This window comes from Orbicella franksi, chromosome 4 (assembly GCF_964199315.1).
Source record: "Orbicella franksi chromosome 4, jaOrbFran1.1, whole genome shotgun sequence".
NCBI lineage: Eukaryota > Metazoa > Cnidaria > Anthozoa > Scleractinia > Merulinidae > Orbicella > Orbicella franksi.
The window spans coordinates 757173-782548 of record NC_138148.1 but is presented as its reverse complement, the minus strand read 5'-3'; the positions used below and the strand labels follow the sequence as shown (position 1 = coordinate 782548).

The 25376-nt window shown below is 35.7% G+C and overlaps 2 protein-coding genes across 2 annotated transcripts; both read right to left on the bottom strand.

The window, feature by feature from the left end:
* Positions 1-166: 166 nt before the first annotated feature.
* Positions 167-25376, bottom strand: LOC145485763 (RNA-binding protein 34-like). The gene is made up of 12 exons (XM_081464387.1): positions 24834-25376; positions 21646-21727; positions 20160-20211; positions 16132-16267; positions 14123-14182; positions 8173-8216; positions 7542-7625; positions 5957-6017; positions 5525-5567; positions 4426-4544; positions 3753-3849; positions 167-2709 (listed from the first exon to the last, which is right to left on the bottom strand). Exons 1-12 carry the CDS (start codon positions 25008-25010, stop codon positions 2402-2404), a joined length of 1263 nt encoding a protein of 420 aa, XP_081320513.1. The 5' UTR covers positions 25011-25376; the 3' UTR covers positions 167-2401.
* On the bottom strand, positions 10128-13609 carry LOC145485766 (leucine-rich repeat-containing protein 27-like). Its single transcript, XM_081464390.1, has one exon. The coding sequence runs from the start codon at positions 10924-10926 to the stop codon at positions 10174-10176; it is 753 nt and encodes a 250-aa protein (XP_081320516.1). The 5' UTR covers positions 10927-13609; the 3' UTR covers positions 10128-10173.

The window sequence follows — 25376 nt, the reverse complement described above, 5'->3', positions numbered from 1 at the left end:
CGAGAATTTCATTTTAATTCGAAAAAGTAATTAAAAAACAAACAAAGGGAGAAGATTGGAGATGAAATCAGAAGGTAATATTTAACTGATTATCAATTTTATCAATAAAATCAGGAATTAATAATAAATCATTCCAGAATTTCCTTTTGCAAATGTAATGCAAGAACAGAATTGTATAATTCAATATTTCATGATTCGCAGAAAAATAAAACAAATAAAAGAATCAGTCATATAATACTGAAATTGAACAGGAAGATGAAAAACCAAAACACAGCCTTCCTGAATCATACATGTGTTATGCTTGGACTACATCAGTCCTTGCATGTAAACTCCATCTGAGGAGGAGAAGGAATAAGGCAGGAAACTGATCATCAACAACTTCCACTGTGAACTTTGATTTGTTACATTCTCTCTCTCTGGGATCCACTCTGGGCATGTTGGAGAAAAGGTAAGGACTGCAGTTCGGGGATTAATTTCAAAATTGCCCAATAGCCTACCAGTACAAAGTAATTTGACCACAGCTACCAGAAAACATTAAGCTTTATTGTGCAAACTTTGCAACCTTAATCAAGTCTGGGTTTTTGTAAGTACTCTAATATTGGAATACCTCTGTCTCAGAGCAAACACTATAACAGGTGTTTAGATAAACTAACCATCACAGACAAAATAAACACCAGAAACACACATCATTAAGTTCTATTTCATGATAAATAGTCCAAACAAACTGTGTGAGAATGAATAAAAATGCTTCCTTAGCACATTTTTTGATTAATATTTTGATTTTTACAAACAGAATTATTCTCTCAGTGATAAGGATAATAATGACCAATCTGCCCTGTACTGGACATCTTTATAATGTTAACAGTCCAATGAAAGGGGGATGTTGGAAGCATGTCTATTATCTCTAAATCCTGCACTGCCACCTTTTAGAAATGGATGACCTCACATTGCCATATTCCCCAATCAGGCTTTACAAAGACAAATATGTTGTTAGAAAAAAATAAGCAGAAACAAATGCCCAGCTTTTAAACAAGATTAAGAATTAATAAGCATTATCCTTTAAACTTCAAACCTCTGGATCAGTTGAACACAAACTAAAAATGTAATGTAAAATGTATTCATAATTATAATGAGAAAAAAAAATAAGGACGATGATGATGAAACACCAACCATTACTTACAAACAAAACTGCTTTTAACTATGACTCCTTAAAGTATGACGGCTAGTTTTCTCAAGTTGATATTTGCCCAAAGAGTGAGAATCTAACACTTAATGGCTGTTTCCTGTCTGGGGTTGGGGGGCTGGATGGGGGTGGTTTTGGCTATATTCGCCAAGAACATTTTGAAAACTTAAAGCATTTCCGCAGACATGGTTTACTTGATTCAAAGTGGTATCAACTCCTGTCTAGGTTTTTTATTTTCTACCTTGTAACTGAACAAATGTGAAATAATAGATTAAGTACAGAAAGAGAGAGACTGTATTCATTTTTGCTTGTGTATACTGCAATCAATATGTGAGACCTGCAATGCCTAATTACTAGTAGGATACTAGTTGGTAAATAATTTGGTCAGTTCCAAGCTGTCTTTGTCGAATGCAGCCTGGTGCAAAACCAGAGCATGCAAGAAACACCCATTCCGTACCTGCCAACTGTCATGCCTGAGATGCAAGTCTCACATCTGTAGGTCAAAAACATTGTTCCCTATCCTACTGATGCCTACCAACTACTTTCTCACGCCTAGCTAGCTGAAAAATTTGAGCAATAATTCAGCCTTACAAATAAACCAATGCACTTTTGAAAAATCTTATCCAAAGTTGAATCAGTGTAAGAAAAGAAACAAAAGTACATGTGAATGATGGCACACTCTCTAGAACTGTCTAATTTTAAGCAGAAAAGTATTGGTGACAGCACATTATGTTTGGCAAAACATATACTGTGAATGAGAGTAGGAAATGCTCAAAACATTTTCAAAAGCTTTGGAAACCTTAAGAAATCATTAGAAGTACTTGGATATGTTCTCAATCAGGGCCTCTTCCTAGCATAGATTTGACGATTTTACTTCTCCCATTACTCCTTAGTTTTTGTTTTGATTGAGAAGATATATCAAACACTCGCAACAGTGTTTCATCGCCCATCCAAACACCTCGCATTTCGTCAAATATACTCCACAGTGCGTCATATTTTCAACTCTCTGGATATCCCAATGAAACACTGTCTCTCGTGTTTGATATATTACATGAAAAATGTTTTGCAACATAATTGAAACTAATTAGGCCGAAGGCGATACAGATATGATTTAATTATTAAATAACATAGACAGCAATAATCATAATCAACATATAAAAGTCGTAACAGACAAAAGTAACAATTTCAATGAAAAAAAAAAGAGGTAAAAAAGACTGATCATTTGCTAGTACCCGTAGTTTCGTTCTTGTTCTGTTTCTTATTTTGCTTTGAAATCTTACTTGTCCTGATTTTATTTTTGTGATGATAAATTTTACTGTTCCCACAGTTTGGAAATTTTGGGTTCTTGCTAGGCAGCTTGTAGTTGTTCCTCACAGACATTCTTCCAAAGCCTTGATTATCCTTATTGCCTTTTATAACTACTTGCTTCTTTTTTCCTTTGTGGTCATTTGTTGATGTTTTTTTGGCAGTTATTCCACTGAATGAATACAATCCAGGTCTACCTTTCTTGGATCTTTTAAACTGGCCTACATGTAGAAAAAGAAAACAATAGAAGATGTATAATTCATTCACTTACTAAGTATCAAATATATCTTCTGTATAGACCCTTTTCATAAATGGCTGCCAACTTAAAATTCTTTGGTATGCATTTAAATTAGCCTCACCAACAAACCAACACTTCACTCTCCCTTGCTTATTCTGTATATGACAAAAAAATGCATGCTTACACTGTTGTAAAGAGCTCTTGAACATATCTCAAATTCAGCTGTGAATAAAACCACTTAGTCTTTTGGTCCTTGCATTTTAAATCACTTTTGTATCCACATATTCTGCTCCATGGATTTTTTAGCATTGTTTGCATTTTGTTCTGTAGTTGATAGTCAGAAAGTATGAAAAACTTTGTCAAGTCTGTATATATATGTGCTCTATGGGTGACCCCTATCATTGACCAATCAGTGACCACATTCTAATCAGGTCAAAATATCCAAAGTTATCTCACAATAGAGATTGAGACTTCCATGTGATTTGTATAAGTGTAACTTACAGTAGATGGTATATTGTGTGAGTGCCATGCAGAAAATGAACAATGAGTTCAAACCCAAAACAAAACAGCCCTCAACATTTCCAACAATAAAGTTTCAGCAATTCAATATACCATACGTAACAGTAAACTGAATAACATAAAATAACATACAGTATATAGTAATAATTATAGACTTTTGGGAAGCAGCATTGGCATGGCTGAGTGGTGAGAGTGCTGAACATAAATTCTGAAGGTCACAGGTTCAAATTCCATTCCGATCACTAGCTGGCTGGTGTTGCTCCATGTTTGTAAGTCAACAGTTGGTCTGTCTCTTGCCAGCAAGATTTTTAACCATGTTATTTTCACTGTATGTTCACATAATTGCACTAATGAAAACCCATTTGAAAGCCCCATTGTGGGAATGGTCTATTATCCGTTTGTAAAGATAGAAGATCTGCACAGGTTTCACTGACATTTACTTCACAGCTCACAGCTTGTTTTTCACAGCTCACTAAAAATTTAATAACTTCATAGTCATGGCCATACCTAGTTGTGGATTTTCTGAAGATGGAAAGACTCGTAACTGTCGACCGTGGAATTCTGTTTTGTTCCTTTGTAAAGCAAACATCACTGCATCTCTTTCCTACAAACACAAGACCAATATTGTTATGATTTATGCAGCATGCTACAAATTTAGACAGCAACAGGAAATCTTACTCATACCTTCTGAAAATTCTGTGAAAATTTAAAATGAAAGAGAAAAACCCATGCATCACTATTCAGCTTGTCCCATGATTGCAAAGTGGTTTGAAGTGTGGGTCCAAATTCTCAGATTATGTTCCATCAAATTATGCTCACCCATTTGATTGTATACACCATTCATGTACTTGTGCGTACTGACCCTGTGAACAATTATTGCCCATAATCTATGATAATTCACCACAAACTATAGTTTTAAGTCAGGGATAAGAAAGTGCTGTTGAAGAAGTACTTAGCAGATGATGAACTCAAAAATGTGAATTTTTTAACAACAAGAGAGTTGATTATACTTTATACAAATATCATGATATTCATGCAGAATAAATTTAAAAAAAAGTCCAAATGACTCCTGTGGCATGATTCAAGAAAATGAAAAACCCAAAATGAGATCAAAAAACATTGACATGGTCTAAAGAGTTGTGCACAGTATTAGGTACTGGTCTGATGACCTTCAAGTTACCTTGAAAAGAATGAACCCAAACCCCTTGCCAGCACCTGTTCTACTGTCTCTTACAATACGGACATCCTCTACATCTCCACATTCAGCAAAGACTTGTCTCAAGGGTTCCTCCTCTGTATCTGCAGGATCAAAAGCCAGAATAATGTTTATTCACCTGATGCTTAAGTCCGAATAGTGAAACTTGACATGCTAGTCAAGATCCGAGCCACCATCCAGGTTGAATCGTATACTCGGGCAAGATATGTGATCACTCTTTTGATTCAGTAATTAACAGTATTTTTTGTAGCACTCATACAAGCAAACATACTAGCCTTAAGCAAGCTCTCTTAGAGTTAACCCTACTACAAGGACTGCCATTAAGGAGAGTCATGCAGCCTCTACTTACATTGTGCAGTTCCAGAAAACATCCATGTACCCACCTCACAGAGGAAACAGAAGACTATTGGAAATTCCTAGGGGTCAATGGGTCTCAAAAAAAGGCCAAAAATTTAAGTAGGTTTCTCTTTTCCCGCTAACTTGAGCCAAAAAGGGGCCAAGGAAAGCTGAAAAATGTACTATGAATCATGTCGGTATCCAATTACTGATATCCAATTACAAAAAGTTCAAACTGGATACTTGTAATTGGACACCCACATGATCGTGTGCCCATTATGTGACAAATAGGCACGAGGAGAACCAATCACAATTGAGAATTTCGTTCAAGATACAATTATAATAATTAATAATAATAATAATAATAATAACTGTTTATTCGCATTTCCAAAGAAAAAGCAAAAAGGAGATAAAAGAGGTTATCCATTACTAATTTATCTCCTTATCAACAGTGCACAAAATCAAAGAAAATTTGATAACTTCAAACAGAAAGCATTTCATTGCTTTATTTTTCATTTTTCACTAAGTAGAACCGGAGATAGAGGGTTTTTAATGTACTCTTACTGTGACGCTTGAGAGGATATCAAACCAAAAGGACAGTTACTTGGTGTTCTGCGGTTGTTGGCAGTGTTTAACACAAATCTACCAGAGTGTACAGCTAAGTGATACAAGAATGAAAGTTGCCTATTGCCTGGAACAAAAAGGTGGAATGAACCAGTTGACTCACCAAAAGGTAAATTTCCAACGAAGATTGATCTGGTATGATCATGCTGAAAACATAAAAATAGAAAAGATCCATGCATCAACAAAAGCAAGACTTAAATTATTAACCCAATACAAAATAGACTGTTCACAGTCCCCTATTTTTCTGTGAGATCGTAGATGTCAATCGTTGAGTTCAATGGGCTGCCATCTTGGTCTCTGGATGTGAGTGAAACTGAGGAGAGTACAAAATGCTGGTGGGTAGTGGCGGTCCTACCCACAGGCATTTTGTACTCTCCCCAGTTTCGCTAGCATAAAGAGACCAAGACGGCGGCCCGTTGAACTCAATGATCGATATGATCTCACGGAAAAATAGGGGACTGTGAACAGTCTAAATACAAAACCGTAAAAACACATTTCTACTGGCTTCTTTAACTTAACAATTCTGTTTTTCTACCTTCTTGTTTTGCCCAGTTAAATCAACTCTGATATGAAAACCATCAACTTCCATGCCATTGCTAAAGGCAAAGAGAAAAGATACAATCACAAACGTCAGTGTATACTAAATCCACACTGTGGCAAAATATGTTTAATAACGAGAAGTAGTTAATATTTTATTATGTATACAGAATACAGCATATCTTGAAAACAGTACAGATCTAGCATCTGTGAATCTGTGGCAGAATTTTCAACTGCTAAAGAAAATCTCTTTTCTCTCTCGTCTATTCTTTTGAGTCTACGGTATTCAAAATTACAACCTACACTTCGTCTTCTACTTTCTACAAACACCATCCACTTGACTTGTGAGGTTCTTCAAATGACTTACAAGAATATCTCTATTTATCTACTAAATCCCAAGATTTTTCTACCCTTCTTCTATCTAATGAGAGATTTGGAAAAATATTTCAAAACATTTCATTTCATGTTTTAATATTGCTACTTTTTATCCTGAAATGTTCTTATTCTATATGTCAAAAATAATAATAACAATAACAATAATCATAATAATCATATCTATAACAAAATGCTCAATCGTGTTTGGTTCTCCGTGCGCCTATTATGTCATGTATTTGGCGCAAGATCACATACAGGTATCCAATTTTACCTTTTTGTAACTGAAAACCTATAATTGGAACCCACGTGATTCACACGTCAATTACACGCATTTTAATAACTTTTGTTTGTAATGTTTCCTAAGTTTTCAAAACTTATGAAAAGTGCTACAGACCTTTTTGCTCAACAAAAGTTCTCAAAAGACATTTTTAATTCAAAAATTTGTTATAGTTATGATTGATTAGTAATTGGACCTTGTGTTGTACAATTCAGGGAGTAATCGTGCTCGTAATTTTAAATCAGCCTTGTGCAATTACCCCTGAATTGTACTCCAATTACTATTACTAATGATAATAACAACGACGACAACGACGACGTTCAGCACTACCAACTATTAAGAACATAGTTTTGGGTCATTGTCAGTCCTTTCTAGCACACAATCACGACAATAAACTGAGGTGTACCTGAAGAATCATATGGAATTGTTCTGTTTTCTAGTACTTTTCTCCTTTACAGTTTTTTTTGGGGGGGGCTGTCACGGGATGACTTGTGTTCTTATTCACAATAATCTAATGATGTGCCTCTAAACCCACATCCACTACTCAGCTTGCTCACTCAGCTTGCAATTATTATAGTACTTTTACTAGACAGGTGTGATAAGGCTTCTTCTTTGTTTTGTCGCTAGTAATAATTCCACAAGCAATTTTGTAAGTTGCCCAGTCTTGCCACAGATTTTTTCTTTTTCCTTACGTACTGAACTAAGATTAAGAGCAATTGCAAACATTTGCATCAAGCATTAATGCAGCCATGAAAAAGTTTAGAAAAAAGCAAATGACTGTGTGTAAAGCAAAAGTTGGTATCTCTTTAGTGGAGGTTGAACTAGCTAAATAACAGAAGTATGCCTGAGAAAGGAAGGCAATTAGCTATCACATCCAGAACAATTGCAAGAAAATGTAACATTAGGTAAAGAATACATTAAATCTTAATACCTGTTTAATGATTTGACAGCACATTCCTTCTCTTTGAAGACAACATAACCATTGATATTGTGTCTGTCTGAATGAAACTCTCTCCTGTGAAAACATGAATGAAATTACAGTCTGTTAGTAAATCACTGATCAGAACAAATATTTCATATTTAGTGAGTCAATATTGATCACTACAGGTATTCCATTGGTAACTTACTCAATCACATCATAAAGATCTTTCAAAAGCAATTAGCTATTTTCAATATATTAAAATTAAGCATGGCATCAAATGTTATTCATTTCTATTGTTTCTGTCTTCTTAACCTCTAACTATCCTGCTGAATTTTAATAACCTTATTTCCTGTACTTGTTGTCACTTAATTGACAAAGGTTTGATCTTTATTATAGCAAAATCTTCATATTTTGTATTCCATGTCTGGAAATACACAAATGTCTTAAAAGATCTTGTCAAGGAGGTGCCAATATTTCAACACAGTGGTGGTTTTGGAGTAAATCTTGAAATGTGGAATAAGAAAATGCTTTTATCTCATTATTGTTATCTTTAGGGCATGAAGTTTACATTCAATAACTTGACTTGTACATGGACTGGAAAACTCTCAGTTATGATCAATAGTTAACTTAATAAGTTTACTTTTTCATGGCCACTTTCCTTGACAAATCTGGTTTTGCTAGTGCCTGTGAAAAAAGAAACTCAATAACTAATAGCTAAAATAAAGTTCTAGAATATGGCCCTCTTTACCAGCCAGCTGTGCCACAATGATTAGCTAGTTTACAATTTGCAAATCCTGTGCAAGGTAGTGTAGTCTTGTCTTTAAGTCAGAGAAGTTTGGTTTGAATAAACTCAATTTTGGTTTCGTTGTTGTAATTCTTGTTGCTCAGTACGCTGTCATAAAACTTAACAAAGTTTATGTTTTGTAGTTTCTGCAAACAATTAATAATATGCAAGTGTATCACTGCAAAAACAGAAAACAGCTGAATAATCAATTATTCTTATTGTGCATAATGTTTCATAAGACAAAGCATGGCTGACGTAATTCCTACAATAGGAAATTATTAAGCAGTGATGGGGGGTGGTTTCCTTTACTCTTTAAGAGCATAAAGAGAATGGAATCTCCATTGCCCAGGTTAGGTTAATATGTGATTATGGCAAAGTTTCTAGTCAAAAAAGTTATCGAACCTGTGTTCTTTCAAGCTTTTCTTTAGAAAAAACTACATTTATTTGATGGCAAATCAATTCAAAAAAAAATATTAACAACTTCAAAGAGAGAGAATTTCACCCTCTGGGGATAAAGGATATGATTTCAACTCTTAAATTAGAATACTTTGAGAAACCACATCAGCCTTAGCTGGTTTTTATGCAGGTCCTCTATACATACCCTGCTGAACTTGGAAAATGTAGTACCCTGAGAAAAACCGCGGAGCAAGGTGAAAACCAACAACAAACTCATACGACCCTGGAGCAGAGTTGAGCACAGACTGCATTTGTGAGACAGACTGAGAGGCGAGCAGTCTCACCACTGCACCATTCCTCCCTAATGCTCACTGCGATGCTTCAGTAAGCAACGACCATGGACTTGTTAACAAACCAAAAATATTTTACTGTTGTCAGGGCAGTGATAAGTTGTGCATTTATTTCAAAGTAAGCTGTGCATACTACATTCACAAAATATGAGCAAAAGCTTATAAGAAAGTTATCATCTTTGACAGAAAGTAACATAAACCAACATAAACCAACCAAATTCATTAGGATGTATTCATAGGCATTCCTTCTATTCCTTCAGTTCTCATAAATATGACATAGTTGCAACTCAGCATCAGGTAGATTCTTCTGAAAGCTGATCAATACTTTCCTTGAGATTTTTCTTTCACTAGCTTGCTCGCTTGTTCGCTCGCTCAAGCAGTCTGCTAGTTTGATCATCTCCATGAATTTTTTTTCCAAAATTAATGTCGATCAAAATCAAATGAAAACCAAGCAAAAGTCAAGCTGGCTATCATTTAGTTGAGATCATATCTTTGCATGTCTTCTTCAATTGACAACATTGGAATTCATGCTTCTCATAGGATAAATGGCTCAGGTGGAACATTCTTCCTGTAAATTGGTGCTCTACAGGTGATAAAGGTCCTTCAATCAGGACTGTCTACAACCATAGGGCTTTTGAGAAGTATAGAACACCTGGGGGAGGGGTACCCTGTTAACCTTTGGGTACAGCAGGTGGGTAGGGGTATACCGCTGGGATACTGAAACCCTTGCTCTATACTAGACCATGTTCACCTTTACTTTGCAACCCTGTTCTAGACTAGGCACCAAAAACCCCAACCCTCACTTTCGAGTTGCGATTGCTATTGTAGAACCTGGGGAAAAAGAAACCTGTTCTAGACTAAACTATTTATTCCCTGGCCACTTCTCCCATAAATTATACCCTATTATAGACCAAAACTGTCTGCTTTCTATACCCTATCTTCACCTATCCCAGACTAAACTGCCTGAAAACAAAACCCTTCACAGCAGCACAGATCCATATAGCCTTATGTATGGGAGTCCCCCTCCCCTCCACCTTCCCCCTCTCCCCCCCCCCCGCCCCCCAGAATTAGAACATCATCAAGTAGTTACTGTTTTTTGACTTGCTTTCCATCAGTCACTGTTGAGTTCAAGATTACTGTTCTCTTCCTTTTTGAAAAAGACTCCAGTTTTCCACGGTTTAAAGATGTATGACTTTGGAATGTCACCAAGTAGTGCACCATAATAAGACATCACCTCTCTTGAGCACAAAGGTGGCTGTGTTGTAAGATCCCCTTCAGTGATCTGACCATCACTGCCTTCGCTTTCTTTGGCCTCCTCCTTGTAATCTGTTTGTAAATTATTATCTTCACACTCTGCACTTTGGTAATCTGACTCGCCTTCATCACTTTGAAAGTCTTCTGGGTTTAACCTAAGCTTTGCCAATAGATAGTGTTTGATAGCATGAACACCTCTGTTAATCACAAATTGCGGGGGATCTTCCAGAGGGTTATTAGATAAATTCAGTCCTGTTAATGTTCTAATGAATCCCAGCTCAGTTGGGAGAAAAGTGAGCTTGTTTCTACCTAGCAACAGTGTTTTTAAATTCTTGTGTTCTCCAACATTTCTTGGGATTTCTTGAACTTTGTTATTTCTTAGATCAAGCCACTCCAGACTATGAAGACAAGTAAAGAAGTCTCCTGGTATGAGACAAATTGTGTTTCCTTCAAGGTAAAGATATTTTAGATGAGAGAGATCAAGTACATCCAATCCATGTGGAATCTGTTGGATTCCATTTCTGTTTAAATCCAAAACACCAAAGCCCTTCTTTGCTACGCTTTCAAATGATTTTAGGATTGCCTTGCTGTCTTTGTCAGGGTCATCCATGTTAGTGACAAATTAATAAAGCTAAGCTGATCAATATTTTGTTTCTCAAGAACTTATCATTTTGAGAGCTTGCAACAATGTTACTCAAACTACAATAACTGAAGTAGATTCTAAAGTGCATCAATTATTAATGACTTACTGTTTGAGTTGAATATTTTATGTGATAAATTATGGGACAGGGTGCAGACTCCAGTTCTTGAGAAAAGTAAACTTTTGTGTCTCAGAAAAAAATGAAAAAATCATTCAAGAGAGGAAAAAAGATAAATAGACAATTATGAAAAGAAAATAAGCTCAGGGAATTAACCACTGCATTTAACTTTGTTTTATATAAGTTGCAAACAAGAACTGTTACCATAAATTGAATTCTATCCTTACTCGATCAGTACAAAATGGAACAGAAAGATTTAACTGTCAGGGAACACAATTAGGCCAAATATTTAATTTCTTTTCTTTTTTCATGTGTACACATACAGCAGACCAGCTGGCCATCAGTAATTTTATCTACTTTAATGCTGAAAATAATTATTAGTAACCAGTGTACAAAACATTTCTACAATAAGGTTCGTAAATTATTAATATCATGAAAACCTGTTTTTTATGAACACAAAAATTAGTAATCCACTGGCAGCAGGTATTTAACACAAAAAATACTTGAGAATAGTTAACTGAGTGTGTAATTGGGCATTTTAATTCAGAAATCCTTATGTAAACATTTCTTAGTTTGCTTCAATCTGTATAATCATCAGTAATTATAAAGACTGTGTATTCCAGCTTCTTGTCAAAGTTTTCTCATCTACTTTTCAATGACTTGTCTTCCATTAATGGAATATGGAATTATCAGTGCACTAACAGTATGATTGATAACAAGCTACAGGTCTACCTGTAAAAGATTACCTTTTATTACCTTTTGGTGTTAAAGCGCTACTATGACGAAATTCACATCTTTCCTATCTAAGCCATTTCAAAACATAAACAAGTAGTCTCTATGAAACAAAAACTGTTGTTTACTCTTTTAAAAATGTCTCTTTCTAAGATATTTCCAAATTTGTGGACTAGTAGCAGACAAGAAATAACTTGTGAAAAAAACAACAACACAGTTTTAAATTTGCAAAACATGTTTCGGATGACCAACATCCATCTTCTTTTGCAAATTTAAAACTGTGTGTTTTTATCTCAAAGTTTTTTCTAAGATAATCAGAAACCTATTACAATGCACCTTCAGCTTCTTGGTTCCAAGGTATTTTCCTAATATAATTACATAATAGCTGTCTTGATAAAATTAGTATTCAGGTTTAATTTGCTGGTAGTTGTGATCTCAATGTTATTCAACCCAAATAATTTCAGGTTTGATAATGTCATTGATTGTAGGTCAGAAGGCTGATCATTCCTATATCCATATCTATCTTCTATCTGGTTAATACTTTTTCGAAATGTGTTAATTTGTTTTTGTCATGTCGTCAAAAGCAACTGCCATGACTTCCATGACTTCAAATACACAACAAGAGTTTAACAGCAAAACCAAGATCAGAATTTTCAAGCCTAATGTACAGCCACACTCTCAGTGTTGTTGTATGGATGTGAAACCTGGCAAACAGCTAAAGTGGACAAGAAAAAGCTGGACGTGTCCTTACATAAGAGCCTTTGTTGGATACTAAAGATCTACTGGACAATGTGCATAACAAACAAGGAGATTAGAACAAGAGCACGGATTGAACCAATAAGCAAGCAGGTGGCAAGGAGGAGATGGACATGGCTAGGTCATGTCCTTAGAATGGATCATCATTTACATCCTCGAATCGCTCTCACATGGGTACCAGAAGGCAGAAGGAATCAGGGTCGACTGTGAGAGACATGGAGAACAGTGAAAAGGAAGCGTAATGAGAAAGGATTAAAATCTTGGACAGAGGTGGCATCAGTTGTAGAGGATAGGACAGCCTGGAAGCAGAGAGGTGACAGCCCAATTCTCCACTAAGAGACTGGAACAATGATGATGACCCAACCAGAGCCTCACAAGTTGACTTTCAAGCTGGCATTGATAAACAAGGTAAATTAGCTGCCAGGGCAAATTTGAAAAAAAACTGATCGTTTTTTCAGCATTCTTCAGTGCTCCTCTCACTGAACAAGCTGAAAGCTTTCCTTGTTATAATGCAATCTCTGCACTGCTTGAGGAAACCATATATCTTCTCTATTTTGCTTCACCAAAAGTATTCAGTTAGCAATCAAAGTGTTGTATATACAGACCTTTATGAGTTAATAGGCAAAAATCATACAGAGGAATCATTGTATGCCAGATGGACATCTTTCCAAACAAAAGAAAAGCAGGGCAGTTCTGAATGTTTCCCACCTGGCAATAGTTGTTCAGGTCTTTCAATTCCAGAAGTAAAAATCAAATATGTCTTATCCAGGAGCTAAAAGTAACTGGTTCTTGATGAAAACAGAAACTACTGAGACAGGCAAGTGCTCTTTTGCCATCAGGTGTGTTTGCACCAAAACTTGGGCATATGACGCTGCTGTGTCAACTACCTATGACCAAGATTGACCTTTGTATTGTCTTTTTTTCATCTTGTATTACATTAGTTGTTGTGAAAAAACTGTCTTAAAATGTTTACTATTTTTGTCCTCCTCAATCTTTGTTAAACTGTCCTGAAGAAGGTGATTTGAAGTCTACATTAACCCCCCCCCCCCCACCACCACCACCGAGAAATCTTCCTCCCAAGACTACACTAACCTCACTCTACTCATAGATATTTTTAAAAAATTGCACGGTTACCGGCGCAGTACTGCAGTGTCTAATCCCTTTGTGAATGGTCTGTACTGCCTTCTTGATCAATCATTGAAGCCCTACTTTATCATTCTTTCAGTAGTAATCCAGCATTGTGCCTTGTGTTGATAGTTATGGTCATACACCATAACCTGACTTGAAATGTGCAAAATACACTCACTTTGAAATTAGTTTTTGTTGACTTTGTTTGAGATGTTTCTCATAACTTTCTGCTAGATTTGACCACTTAGATCCAGGATCAATTAGCTAGAGCAAAAGGCCTTTGACATTTTTGGATGTGTCAAAAGTTCATGAAAAAAATGGTGCACACACTGTGAACTGCAGCTATTTTGAAACTTGACAGAGTAAAAATAACATTCAAGTGGTTTTAAAATCGAAAATAGCTGTAAAATAATTTTTAATTTAAGCACTTACCGCTGAACGAAATCGTACACTCTCCACATCACCATAAATGGAAAACAACTGTTTCAACTTCTGTAAAGTAAAAACAATTAGATTTTTAATTTCCAATTATTTGTAAAACTTGTTTAATTTACAACAGGGAATTAAACGGCAAAGTTGAACTCAATAAAATGGATGTCTAGCACTAAGTTCAAAAAGGAGATGCCGGTCAGCTGCATGTCACTTATAAACTTAAGGTTACTGACAAATGCGTGTCATAACTTCGTAGACCGACCAGCAGAATTACTCCATCACTAGAGTGCTGGACTTCAAAAATGCCGTATGAAACCATTGCAGTCTCTCTTTTCGCTCGTCTTCCAATGCCCACGCTGCTTGCAGCTTGTGGCTTTGCATGTCACGTTCGCACACTCATGAAAGCTCACTTGAGTTGCATTCTCCTTTGTGTTTTTCCCCAAAGAATTTCAAGCAAAAGAGAGACTGCTGGCAATACAGAAATAAAAGAGTGAAACTAACTAGAATAAAATGAGGTGTGGAAAACAAAAGAATGTACATATCTAAGTGAACAGTTTTGCTGGGAAGTAGTCCGCTTGAGTGTCTCAAGTCAGTCTCTTTTTCCTAGTCAGGAGCATCTCATAAATAAGGCACTTTAAGCTTTCATGGCATTTCTTTCAGATTACAAATTGCTCATGAAGATCTTTTTGGTCAGCTTGTGATTGTTTCTTCTTTAAGGTGTTTAACAATCATGGAGTATCTGCAGTGCTCCTCAATGATGTACAGGTAGAGGTGGCAGCTCATGTAGCCAATACAATACCAATGGCACAAATTACATTTAATTAAATTAAATTAACATGACACACTGACAAACAGACTCCATCCCAGCGACACTGTTCACTTAGTGGTGTACATTCTTTTGTTTTCCACACCTCAGTTTTTAATATTGCAGTTTCATATCTTCAATTATTTTTTTCTCAGTTCGTGGGTAGGTTTCCACCCACTCACGAACTGAATAACTCCTGTAATCTGATTGGTTCCATAAACAGTCGGAATTTTCCCTCCAACCTGCTCCGATGGGCAGAATCGTCTTGTTGATCTATTTTTGTGAACGAATTAGCAATAATCGTCAATCTTTTGCCTTTTTTACACTTTACACCACCTTTAAATGGCAAGGAAAGTAACTGTAAATAAATTCCATTGAGCACTTTGAAGTTGTGAGGTTTGTTTGATTTTTTGTAGCTTGGCACTAGCTGTAATGGTGTGTTATCCTGTGTTTCTCTTGCCATAAAATTCTAAGTAAAAAGTGAGTCAATTTCAGTCAAGTTTACCTCTCTAATCATTGCTGTATTTAAGAGAATTTCTGTGGAATACACTTGATGAATTTCCTCTCTTTCTGCTATTTAACTTATGGTAGAAAAGTCTGATTTCAAGTCATTCGCAACTGACATAAAATAGTTTGATGAAATAAATCTGTTCTTTAATAAATCTTTCTTTGTCTAGTATCTGAGTTACTCACTCTTTACGAAGATTTTTTACAAATCGTTGGTAGATGGCACATAAGCCGATTCAGTGACAAAGTTGCATAACACACCTATTTGTAATTGAAACCAATTACCGCAGGAAAAAACATAAACATGTTATTTTCTGGCTTAGGGTTGGTCCATATAGTGAAAAACTGTGACCTTGGGCTTGAAAATGCCCAAGAGCTCTGTACAGTTTTTCACTATATGGACCACCCAGCCAGCAAATAACATATATTTGTATACACATTTATAATATAACAATACCAATACTGTAACAATTTGTATTTGATGATGGTGACATGCTGTCCCTGAAACATCATTATTGTAAAAAAAATTTAAAACATCTTCCTTTATCAAAATCTTCCATTACACAGATTTACTTTCAATTTGACATATGATCTTTGAGAATCATTGTCCCCACCCTCTACACTTTATTTTGTACATGTACCGGTAAGTGTCAGTTTCTTTAACACACACTGATAGCAAATGGAAATAATTGCTTACTTTTCTGGTAAATGCCACTGGAAGATTTCCAACAAAGATTGTCCTGGCAAGTCTCCCTGGATCCTCTTCAACTTCATTAGATTTCCTGTTTTTCATTCTAGACTTCTTGACTAGGATGCCTTCATCTTCATCATCACTTAAAAGAACAGCGATTGATCATAAATTCCTCACTGGCACATTCTTTGCAATGAATTACTATTATAAATTGTTTTATTATATAACAGTCAGTGGTATACCGAGAGATAACAAATTGATAAAAATGATATGATATCCTCACATGTGAAGATATCATGTGTGATAACATTTCTCTTTTGTCCCTTTAACTACAATTAAATTTGTTGGTGTATGATCGAAACATCTTCAGATCTTCTTCGGTTGTCTTCCGCAATCTTTGGCAATCTTCGGTAATCTTTGGAAATGTTTGAAAACTTGGAAACTTTTGTCTGGCCTTTGGAACAATTTTGGAAAATCTTCGCAAATCTACAGAAAGTGGTCAGAAATCTTCAGAAAATTGTCAAAAACGGAGTCATCAGCACATCTATGTAATAAAAAGAACATTACATGTTAGCTCGAAGATACGAATTTTATGTTCTCGTGGCAAGAACAATATCTCACGAGTGAGCTGTGCTCACTCGTGAGATATGGTTCTTGCCACGAGAACATAAAATTCATATCTTCTTGCCACCGTGTAATATCCTCTATTTATCCAGTTCCAGATATTAACCCGCAGCTGACAAGTTTACCAAAATTCACAGTAGAAATTGAAAAAAATTATATACCCATAGCTATACACTTGATTATAATGTGAGACAAAAGACCTTGGGACACAAAATAGCATAAACAAAGCACGCATAAACAAGTAAAAATTAGCGATAAAAAAGAACGTTTCGGTGACATCGTGACAACATTTTTTTGCATTTGACCTTGAAAATGGTGTCACGATGTCACCGAAACTTTGTTCTTTCTTATCGCTAATTTTTACTTGTTTATAATTTAGTCATTGTTCAAATTGGTGAGCCCTCTCCTCTCCTCACTTGGTTTGAGAGAAATCAAGATTGGAACATATTTGGGGGTGGGAAGTGGCAGGTGAAGATAACTGAAAGGCCATATGCAAGAGCATTCCCTAGGTTTCTTTGGCTGTTTTTGAAAGTGCTCAAAAGTATCTGAAGTTTGGCATGTCGGATTTGAGAAACATTGCTCTGAAGTTCACATTCAGGGATCAGTTCCCGTTTCACTACTGCTCTTCAGTCTGGTCTAACACCTGTACCCGTAATGTGCAAAAATTACAACTTGTCCAGAGCTTTGCGGCTCGGATAACATCTGGTGTAAGGAAATTTGAACACATAACTCCATCACTCAAAAACTTGGGGTGGCTCCCCATAAAAAAAGGCAGCTTTATCTCCGTAATGCTATCTTTGAATTTAAGTGTATGACGGGCTGCACCCTGACTTACCTGACGTCAAAGTTTGTAACAAGAGGACAGATATCTGACCGCAAAACAAGAAATTCCTGACAACTTAACATTCCTTTATGTAAAACCGCTGCAGGGTAGAGGACATTTCAGTACAGGATAGTAAACTTATGGAATTCCTTAGATAAAGATTTAAAACTGTGCAAAGGTTCAGTAAACTTAAAGAAAAATCTTAAAGCAAAAATGCTTGACGAGTTTTTAAAACAAGAATAGTGTTACACCTTTTAATTCATTATATTGTTTGCTTATTGTATTTTATTGTATTTTTATTGTATTTGTATTGTTCACTGAAAAACCCATTTCTGGGAGTGTGCAATAAAGTTTTGCAAGTTTCATACATTCTTTCATTCAAGTTTTTTTCTCTGGTTTGCTCTTCATTTTTGAGAAATAACTTGTGCAAAACAACCTCAGTTTTCCTTGTGGCATCTTCTGGAGATCTTTTACTGAACAAAAAGCAAAAAAAACCTCTTGTTTTGATAAACAATGAAGTCACCAAAGCGTTGCAAATTGCCACTAGTTGTTCAAACTGATACAAGTTTTATATTCACATAATTAAACCAATATCTTATTGTTGCTTCATTAGTGCAATTGATAAAGACACTGAAAGGGCAGGAGTCGAGGCAGGAGTTGAGTTGATTTTGTCTTGACACTGGTTTGATATGAGGTCAGTCAATATTTTTTTCGCCTCTTTCTCCTCTTCTCTAGAAAACCAAAACATTTTTCATAAAAAAAACTGTGCTGTCAATGCTGCTAAAACCAACCATTTATGTTTGCATCAAAATCCACCTTCAATTAAGAAAGTTCCAGAGAAACCAAAAGATTCACCATAAACTTCATAATCTTTTTTTTAAAGTGAAGTTTAGTCACCATTGAGCTTCAATCTATGGTATTATTTAAAGTTTATTTAATTGGCCACATTAAGTGAAGATTTTTAACAATGACATATTGGATAAGAAAAAAAAGACAAAGAAAAAACCTAACTAAACATGATTTGATAAAAAATATTGAATCTACATAATATTGGTACAGTGGAACCTCGATATAATGAAGGGCCAAGGGAATGGCAAAATATGTTTGCTATAATGAGGTTTCATTGTATCAAGGTTCTTTTCCATACATTTTACTACTGCTAGGGAGAAGAATATTGTTCTTTATACCAACTGAAGGTTTGTTAAATCGACGTTCCAATGTACATGTATATCATTTTAACAAGCACTCTCATTGGTTAAAATGGCATGCACTTAATCTTGTTCTCTGATCTCTTGTGAGCAAAGCTGAAGGCAAGATCTGTTCAAATCCAAATTGCATACTGTGATTACCTGTCAGAGATGTGGCAGGTAAGATTACATGTAGCAAGACTACGGGACAGTATTACTGCTTGAAATCCAAAGATTTCACTGAAGAAGCAAGCTTTATTTGCGTGACGATTGACTTAGTAACATTAAGGTCACATTATGCAAATTTGACAACAAGTGGCTCTATAAGAGGTAAAGGCAACCACTTCAAATTGCTTGCCACACCTGTGATAGATCCTTGACATGCTAATAGCCTTTTAGCCAATGGGGATTTTCCATTTCTGGAGAAAAAGAAGTCCATAGACCCTCTATTTTGATCTTTCCACAGCCCCACCCTCTTGCATGTATCCCACACACTGGGTTAATATTTCACTAAGTTTGTGATCTCGAAGAACTTAAGACAAAACAGAGGGTTTGTCAACAGACTAGTGTCCAAGGTTTTTAGTGCTGAGCAAGAAATGTTAATGATGAATCAATGTAGAAAATTATATAATTTACCATATTTTGTATAAGTGGTCTGTTGCACTAACAATTGAAGGGTTTCGTGCAAAAAGGGCGTATGTGACATTTTGGGCCGATTTTTATTTTTTGCAGGATCAAGCTAATTTTTGGCAGACTGACTTGTTTTGACATGAAAAGTATCATTGCGTAATTGTTTTTGTCGATTTGTGCTTTGCTTTCAAGAAATAAGGTATGCAGAAAAACTCAGTTTTCCAAGGGTATCTTTTGAAGATCTTTTGTCACGCGAAAAACAAAAGAACCTTTGTTTTGCTAAATGATGAAGTCACCGAAGCGTGGTATTTGCCACTAGTTTTATTATTCATATAATTACGTAATTCTCTTACTGTTGCTTCGTTAGCGCAAGCATATAAGGCGCTGAACTGGCCGGATGCAAGTTTGTTTTGTCGTGACACCGGTTCAATACAAGGTTGGTCAATTTTTTTTTTCTGGTCTATAAATTTCTCTACTTCTTTCAAAAATCAAAACATCTATTCAAAAAGAACCGTGCTGTCAAAGCTGCTAAAAGTAACCATTTAAGTTTGCGCCGCATCAAAATCCACCTTGGAAGGATTCGCCCCAAAAGATGCTGCTTGGAAAACTGAGTTTTTCTAAACTGTTCATAAAATGTAATCCAGAGGCATTTGAAGTCATTGCACAGCTAGCAGTGAGGGCAATTAAATCAAATATTCAAATGTTAGCTCTTTTCCACCAACCATCACCTGATGTGTCAGAAGTATTGACATGCATTTACACACACTTACCTTGTTGGTTCTTTCCTTTTTCTTGCATGGAAACAAAATTCCTTCATATTTGCTTAAAAACAAATGTTGAAAATACTTATTCTCTTTCACTCGTACATGTCAACTGACATGGTATTACATACACACATACATACATTAGTGCAGAAGTGCACCACTGGGATCGCTCAGGAGACTGCTGTCTGTCTGCTAATCCAGTGAGATGTAACATTAATGTCTCTTTAATTAATTAGTATCAGTTAGTCTTGTGGAAAGGAAGAGGTAGGATTGTGGCAGTTACCTGTTTGCACTACATTACATTTGTAAATGTGCAAAGGCTAAACAAAGATACTTGAAGGATCACATGTCAACATTTATTGTGTGCTTTCTCGTATACATCATAACATATCATAGACAACACCTAGACTACACGTGTTCTAGCATCATTAGCTCGAAACACTTAATATTATGATTAGTTGATTGTTAGGTATGGTATCTGTATTGTATGTCATGTAGATCTGTCTTACTGTGTAGGTATATCATTTTTTTGATCTTTCTTTCTGTTAATGCAGTTGTAAAGATTTAGTATATATGATATCCTTATTTTTCTTGTTTTCTTTTTAGGTATGGTATATATATTGTATGTCATCTAGATCTGTCTTCCAGTGTAGGTATATTATTTTTTTTTATCTTTCAGTTGTAAAGATTTAGTATATACACTATAATATCCTTATTTTTCTTGTTTTCTTTTTTCAGTAGAGCATTTTTACATGAGCCGCTGGCTTGGAAGATTGTGCAAACATTTACCACATTTTTCAACTTAAAATAAAGTTTTTACTACTGTTATTACCCCATTCTTGTCTCCAGTGTCATGTGTTATTTTTAAATTCTGTGATGTCATGGTCCCATGAACTACGAAAATATGCTCACCAAAAAGCCTTTGAAACTAGTCCAAGGCTTATTATTGCAAATTTACACCATGACTGCCTTTCTCATAAGTATTCACACAAATTGCTGTATAAATTCCAGGCATGAATTCGATCACTCTTTCATAACTGTTTGAGTTGCAAAGCAGTTCAATTCTACTTGTTTTGAAAGAAAAGATCAAGTTGTTTGTACTGGAATCAGCTTTATGTGAGACAAGCCAATGACAGCAAGATCTGCTACTACAAGACTTTGTATTATATAATAAGACAAGAGTTTGTCTTATTTAAGTTACCATTCTTGCATTTTGATTGGTCTCTACTTATAATCTAATGGAGTCCAGAAGCATAGATGACATCATTAACCTTCTTTTTGGTTTCTTTATTACATAAAACAGATAGATTCCATGTTGCCATGCATCTGTTTATGTCAGATCACAGAAGACGTCAAAATGCTGTAAGAACATCAGTAATGCACTCGGCCATCGCCTCATGCCACTTTTTTGTTCTTACCCCATTTTGGCATCATCTAGTATTACTGAACAGACACACAGCAACAAGGAACCTATTTGTTAAACTGATTATACCTTCCATTTGTTTCCTGTTTTCTTTGGGAAATTCCTTGGGACTATTTTCCTGTTGAGTTTCCTTTTCTGTTGTTTTGGACATCTAAAAGAAACATGAACATTGCAAAGCAATTGAGGTCATGATAGTTCTAATAATAAGGCAAGAATTACATGACTGTATGTTTAAGGATGGTCATACTAACTGTTTGTGTGGATCCTTACTGCAAATGCGAATCAAATGCCATGTATCAGGCACACATCCATAGTCACAAATGAACAATAAGGGACTGTCACATGCACACAGGGTTCGAAAGAGTGTCAGACAGCACTGGTGAGAGCTACCCTTACTGGTGAGTTTTTAAGGTTGGTTTTCACTACCGATGGAGTCGTAGTCGGAGTCGTAAACAGAAGCACAGAGCGATACCATCTAGTGAAAATCAAACTGATGGAGTTGGAAGCAGAACACCACATCCACTTATGACTCTCTGACTTATGATCTAGTGAAAACTAGATTGTCTGAGTCGCAAGCAGAAGTGGAAGAATAAACGAATCACGATCTTCGTTTCTGGGCCTCGTGATTGGTTGGTTCTTCCATTTCTGCTTCCGACTCTGGCAATCTAGTTTTCACTGGACCATAACCAACGGAGTCGTAAACAGAATTGGAAGAAATGGAAACATTCTGATTCTTCTGATTGCGATTCCGTCGAGCTTATGACTCCGCTTACGACTTTGATTTTTGATTTTCATTAGCTCATAAGCTCTCTTATGACTCCGACTACGACTACAACTTCGACTCCGTCGCTAGTGAAAACCAGCCTTTAGAATGTTACTTATAGAATGTTGCTTTCATTGGCAATAATAGCATCACTTGAACATCACAATAAACTTTATGCAATCATGATCATATTTACACGTACACGTATGTGACTCAGACCAAAACTTTTCCTGAGTTTACTTTCACTTCATGCAAACTATTCAAATGGATCAAGATCACCAACAGAAAAAAAAAAAATATTCTAAAACCTGAAGGAAACATGAAAATGCTTTCTTCTTCTTAATTGGAGATTTCCAAATGAGTAATATTTGATTTCTGTTTTTTTTTCCAGTAAAGTGTACATGTAAGAGCCTCCACAGACTTACAAGTTCAGTTGTCGACAACTATTTGTTATTGACGGTTAAATATAAGTTATGGACAACTAAAAAGAAAAAGCAGTGTGTGGGATGAGTTCTGGACAACTCAATACTAAATTTTTAGTTATGGACAACTGAGCAGTTTCCCTTTTCAAAAAGGGAATTCAAACTGCTTTTATTAGTTTTGGACAACTATTGACAACAACTACATTTCTGACAGTTTTGCCTGTGTGTGGGAATCACTGGTTTAGTTGTTAACATCTATTGACACTGCATTTCAGCTGACAGTGGTTTGAGCATTGCGTATTGTGTTTTGAACATGCCGCTTGGAAAACTGAGCTTTTTGCATATGTTATTTCTCGAGAATGAAGAGCGTCCCAGCCAAAAAAAATTCAGAGCAATGTTTCTCAGGTACAACGAAGCCTACATGCCAAAATTCAGCTATTTTTGAACACTTTCAAAATGGCCAAAAAATCTAGGGGACGTTCTTGCACGCGGCCTTTCATTTAAAAACAAGAAGAGTTTTGAGAGATTGATACTTGCTGATTAACACTGTGCAGTACTTAAACATCACTCCCTTCATTTGATACCCAATTAATTCAGCCGAATGATAATTGGTTGTTTTCTGTTTCCCCGTTTCTTTCATGACCTTTCTATTGATATATAGTTTGTGGTAGTTTCCTTAAAAACAACCCAGGACCAGGTACAAATTTTTTCTGCAGGCCACCCGCAACGGTATTGTGTAACTTTAAGCATTAAGGAATTAGGAGAATTCCTTCATTATGGTTTAATTTAAATTGTAAACCTTAGTAACAGAAAACAGTATGTTAAGTTCAAAGAAACAAATTCAGAAATGTTTAACATCACATGTGGAGTTCCTCAAGGTTCTGTTTTAGGTCCCCTTCCGTTTTTAATTTATATAAGTAACATTACTGCTTCATAGTAAACTATCATTCACACTTTTTGCAGATGACACAAACATATTCAGTAAAAATTCAAACCTACAGCAGTTAATTGAAGCAACTAATGAGGAATTAAGAAATAAAATTATCTTTATGGTTCAAGGCAAATAGATTACATGTATCATTAAACATAACTAAAACCAACTGCATCCTCTTCTCAAACATGAAATGTATTAAATCTAAATATGAACATTAAAATAGATGGAGATGAAATAAATAGGGTGAAAGACTTCATGCTTTTAGGAGCAATTAGTGTTGAGATTCATATACCACATAACCTTAAAAATTTTCAAAAATGTTGGGGTTATGCATAAACTAAGCTATTATTTGCTCACAAACGCTATTAAAAGCCTATATTACACTCTAGGGTATCCTTACATTGACTAAAGCAATATTGTTTGGGCTAACAATGATATTATCCATCAAATTTAATTTAATAGAATTGTACTTCTTCAGAAAAGGGCAGTAAGAATTAAAGCTAAAATTTGATGTAGTGAAAGTACAGATGAGATTTTTAAAGAATTGAAGTTCCTTAGGGTAGATCAAATAAATGAAGTAGAAATTTAAATAATTTCTCATGTTTAAGTATTTTTCAGGGCAATTACCACATAAATTAAAGCAACTATTGAAATAAAATCACATGGTACAAAGTTATGGAACACATCACAGACATAATTGTTATATTTTTCATAAATCATCAAGGTTCGAACAGACTATTCCTTATAGTTTCAGGGTCCAAAAATACATGAAACCTCATTGACAAAGAGACAAAAGATATCAAATCACTTTTTTTTTCCTTTTCAAAAATTGTGTAAAGCAGAAATATTCCATCAAAGCAGACAGTGACAGTAGTGGCAAGAAACTCTCCAGTTAATAGGCATTTTTTCATTCCATATTGCTTCTACAATATTGTGTATATGTATCTGTCATTATCGTTGTAAGGTAAGCATTTAACCTAGAGTTAAGTGATGACCGCTGCTTTTTTATAAACTCCTCCTCATTTTTGATTTTAAAGCCTGTTTGTAAGAATACTTATAATATATTGAATGTAAAAGTGATACTTGAAAGTTGAATTTTTCAACTCCATCAGTCTCTAAAACCAACATGCACTCTTACCTTCGGAGTAATTGGCACAAATTCTGGTTGGAGTAATCTTGCAGAACCAAACAATGCACCAAGCTTTTCATTTCCGTAGTTGCCTGGGTTTTTTGCAGTATTCTTTCCGAGGAGTGCTTGGGAAATTTCGCCAACCTTATATTCGGCGAATGACCGCGTGCATAAACGGGAAGCCATGTTGTTAATTTTTCATTTCGGCGTATATAACGTATTTATTCACAATGGTTATATCCTCTTAATAGGATGTTTGCGGGCGTTTAATGTTCATGTGGGTAAGGGCGAAGGGAGGACTGCCTAACGCCATTATCATTCCAAACCCTCAGGCGCTTCCTCCTCCACAGGCTTTTTACGCAGGATGCCTGAGGCAGGCCGCGTCAAAGTTTCGGTGGAGTTTCTTTTTTCTTCTTCTTCTCCTTCGTAGTCACATATGCAAATTACTCCGCCAGTGGCGGATCTAGGGGAGAGGCCCGGGGGACCAAGGCCCTCCCCTCTTATTTTGGGTGAAAAAAGAAGAAATGACTGAAGGAAGAAAATCCGGCTGGG

Excerpts from the sequence above, each read along its gene's own strand:
- LOC145485763 (XM_081464387.1), bottom strand. The coding sequence starts at position 25,010 with ATGGCTTCCCGTTTATGCACGCGGTCATTCGCCGAATATAAGGTTGGC. Across the intron at positions 5,568-5,956 it reads TAACTGGGCAAAACAAGAAG|CATGATCATACCAGATCAAT; the intron begins GTAGAAAAACAG and ends TTATGTTTTCAG. Across the intron at positions 4,545-5,524 it reads CGTTGGAAATTTACCTTTTG|ATACAGAGGAGGAACCCTTG; the intron begins GTGAGTCAACTG and ends TTGATCCTGCAG.
- LOC145485766 (XM_081464390.1), bottom strand. The coding sequence starts at position 10,926 with ATGGATGACCCTGACAAAGACAGCAAGGCAATCCTAAAATCATTTGAA.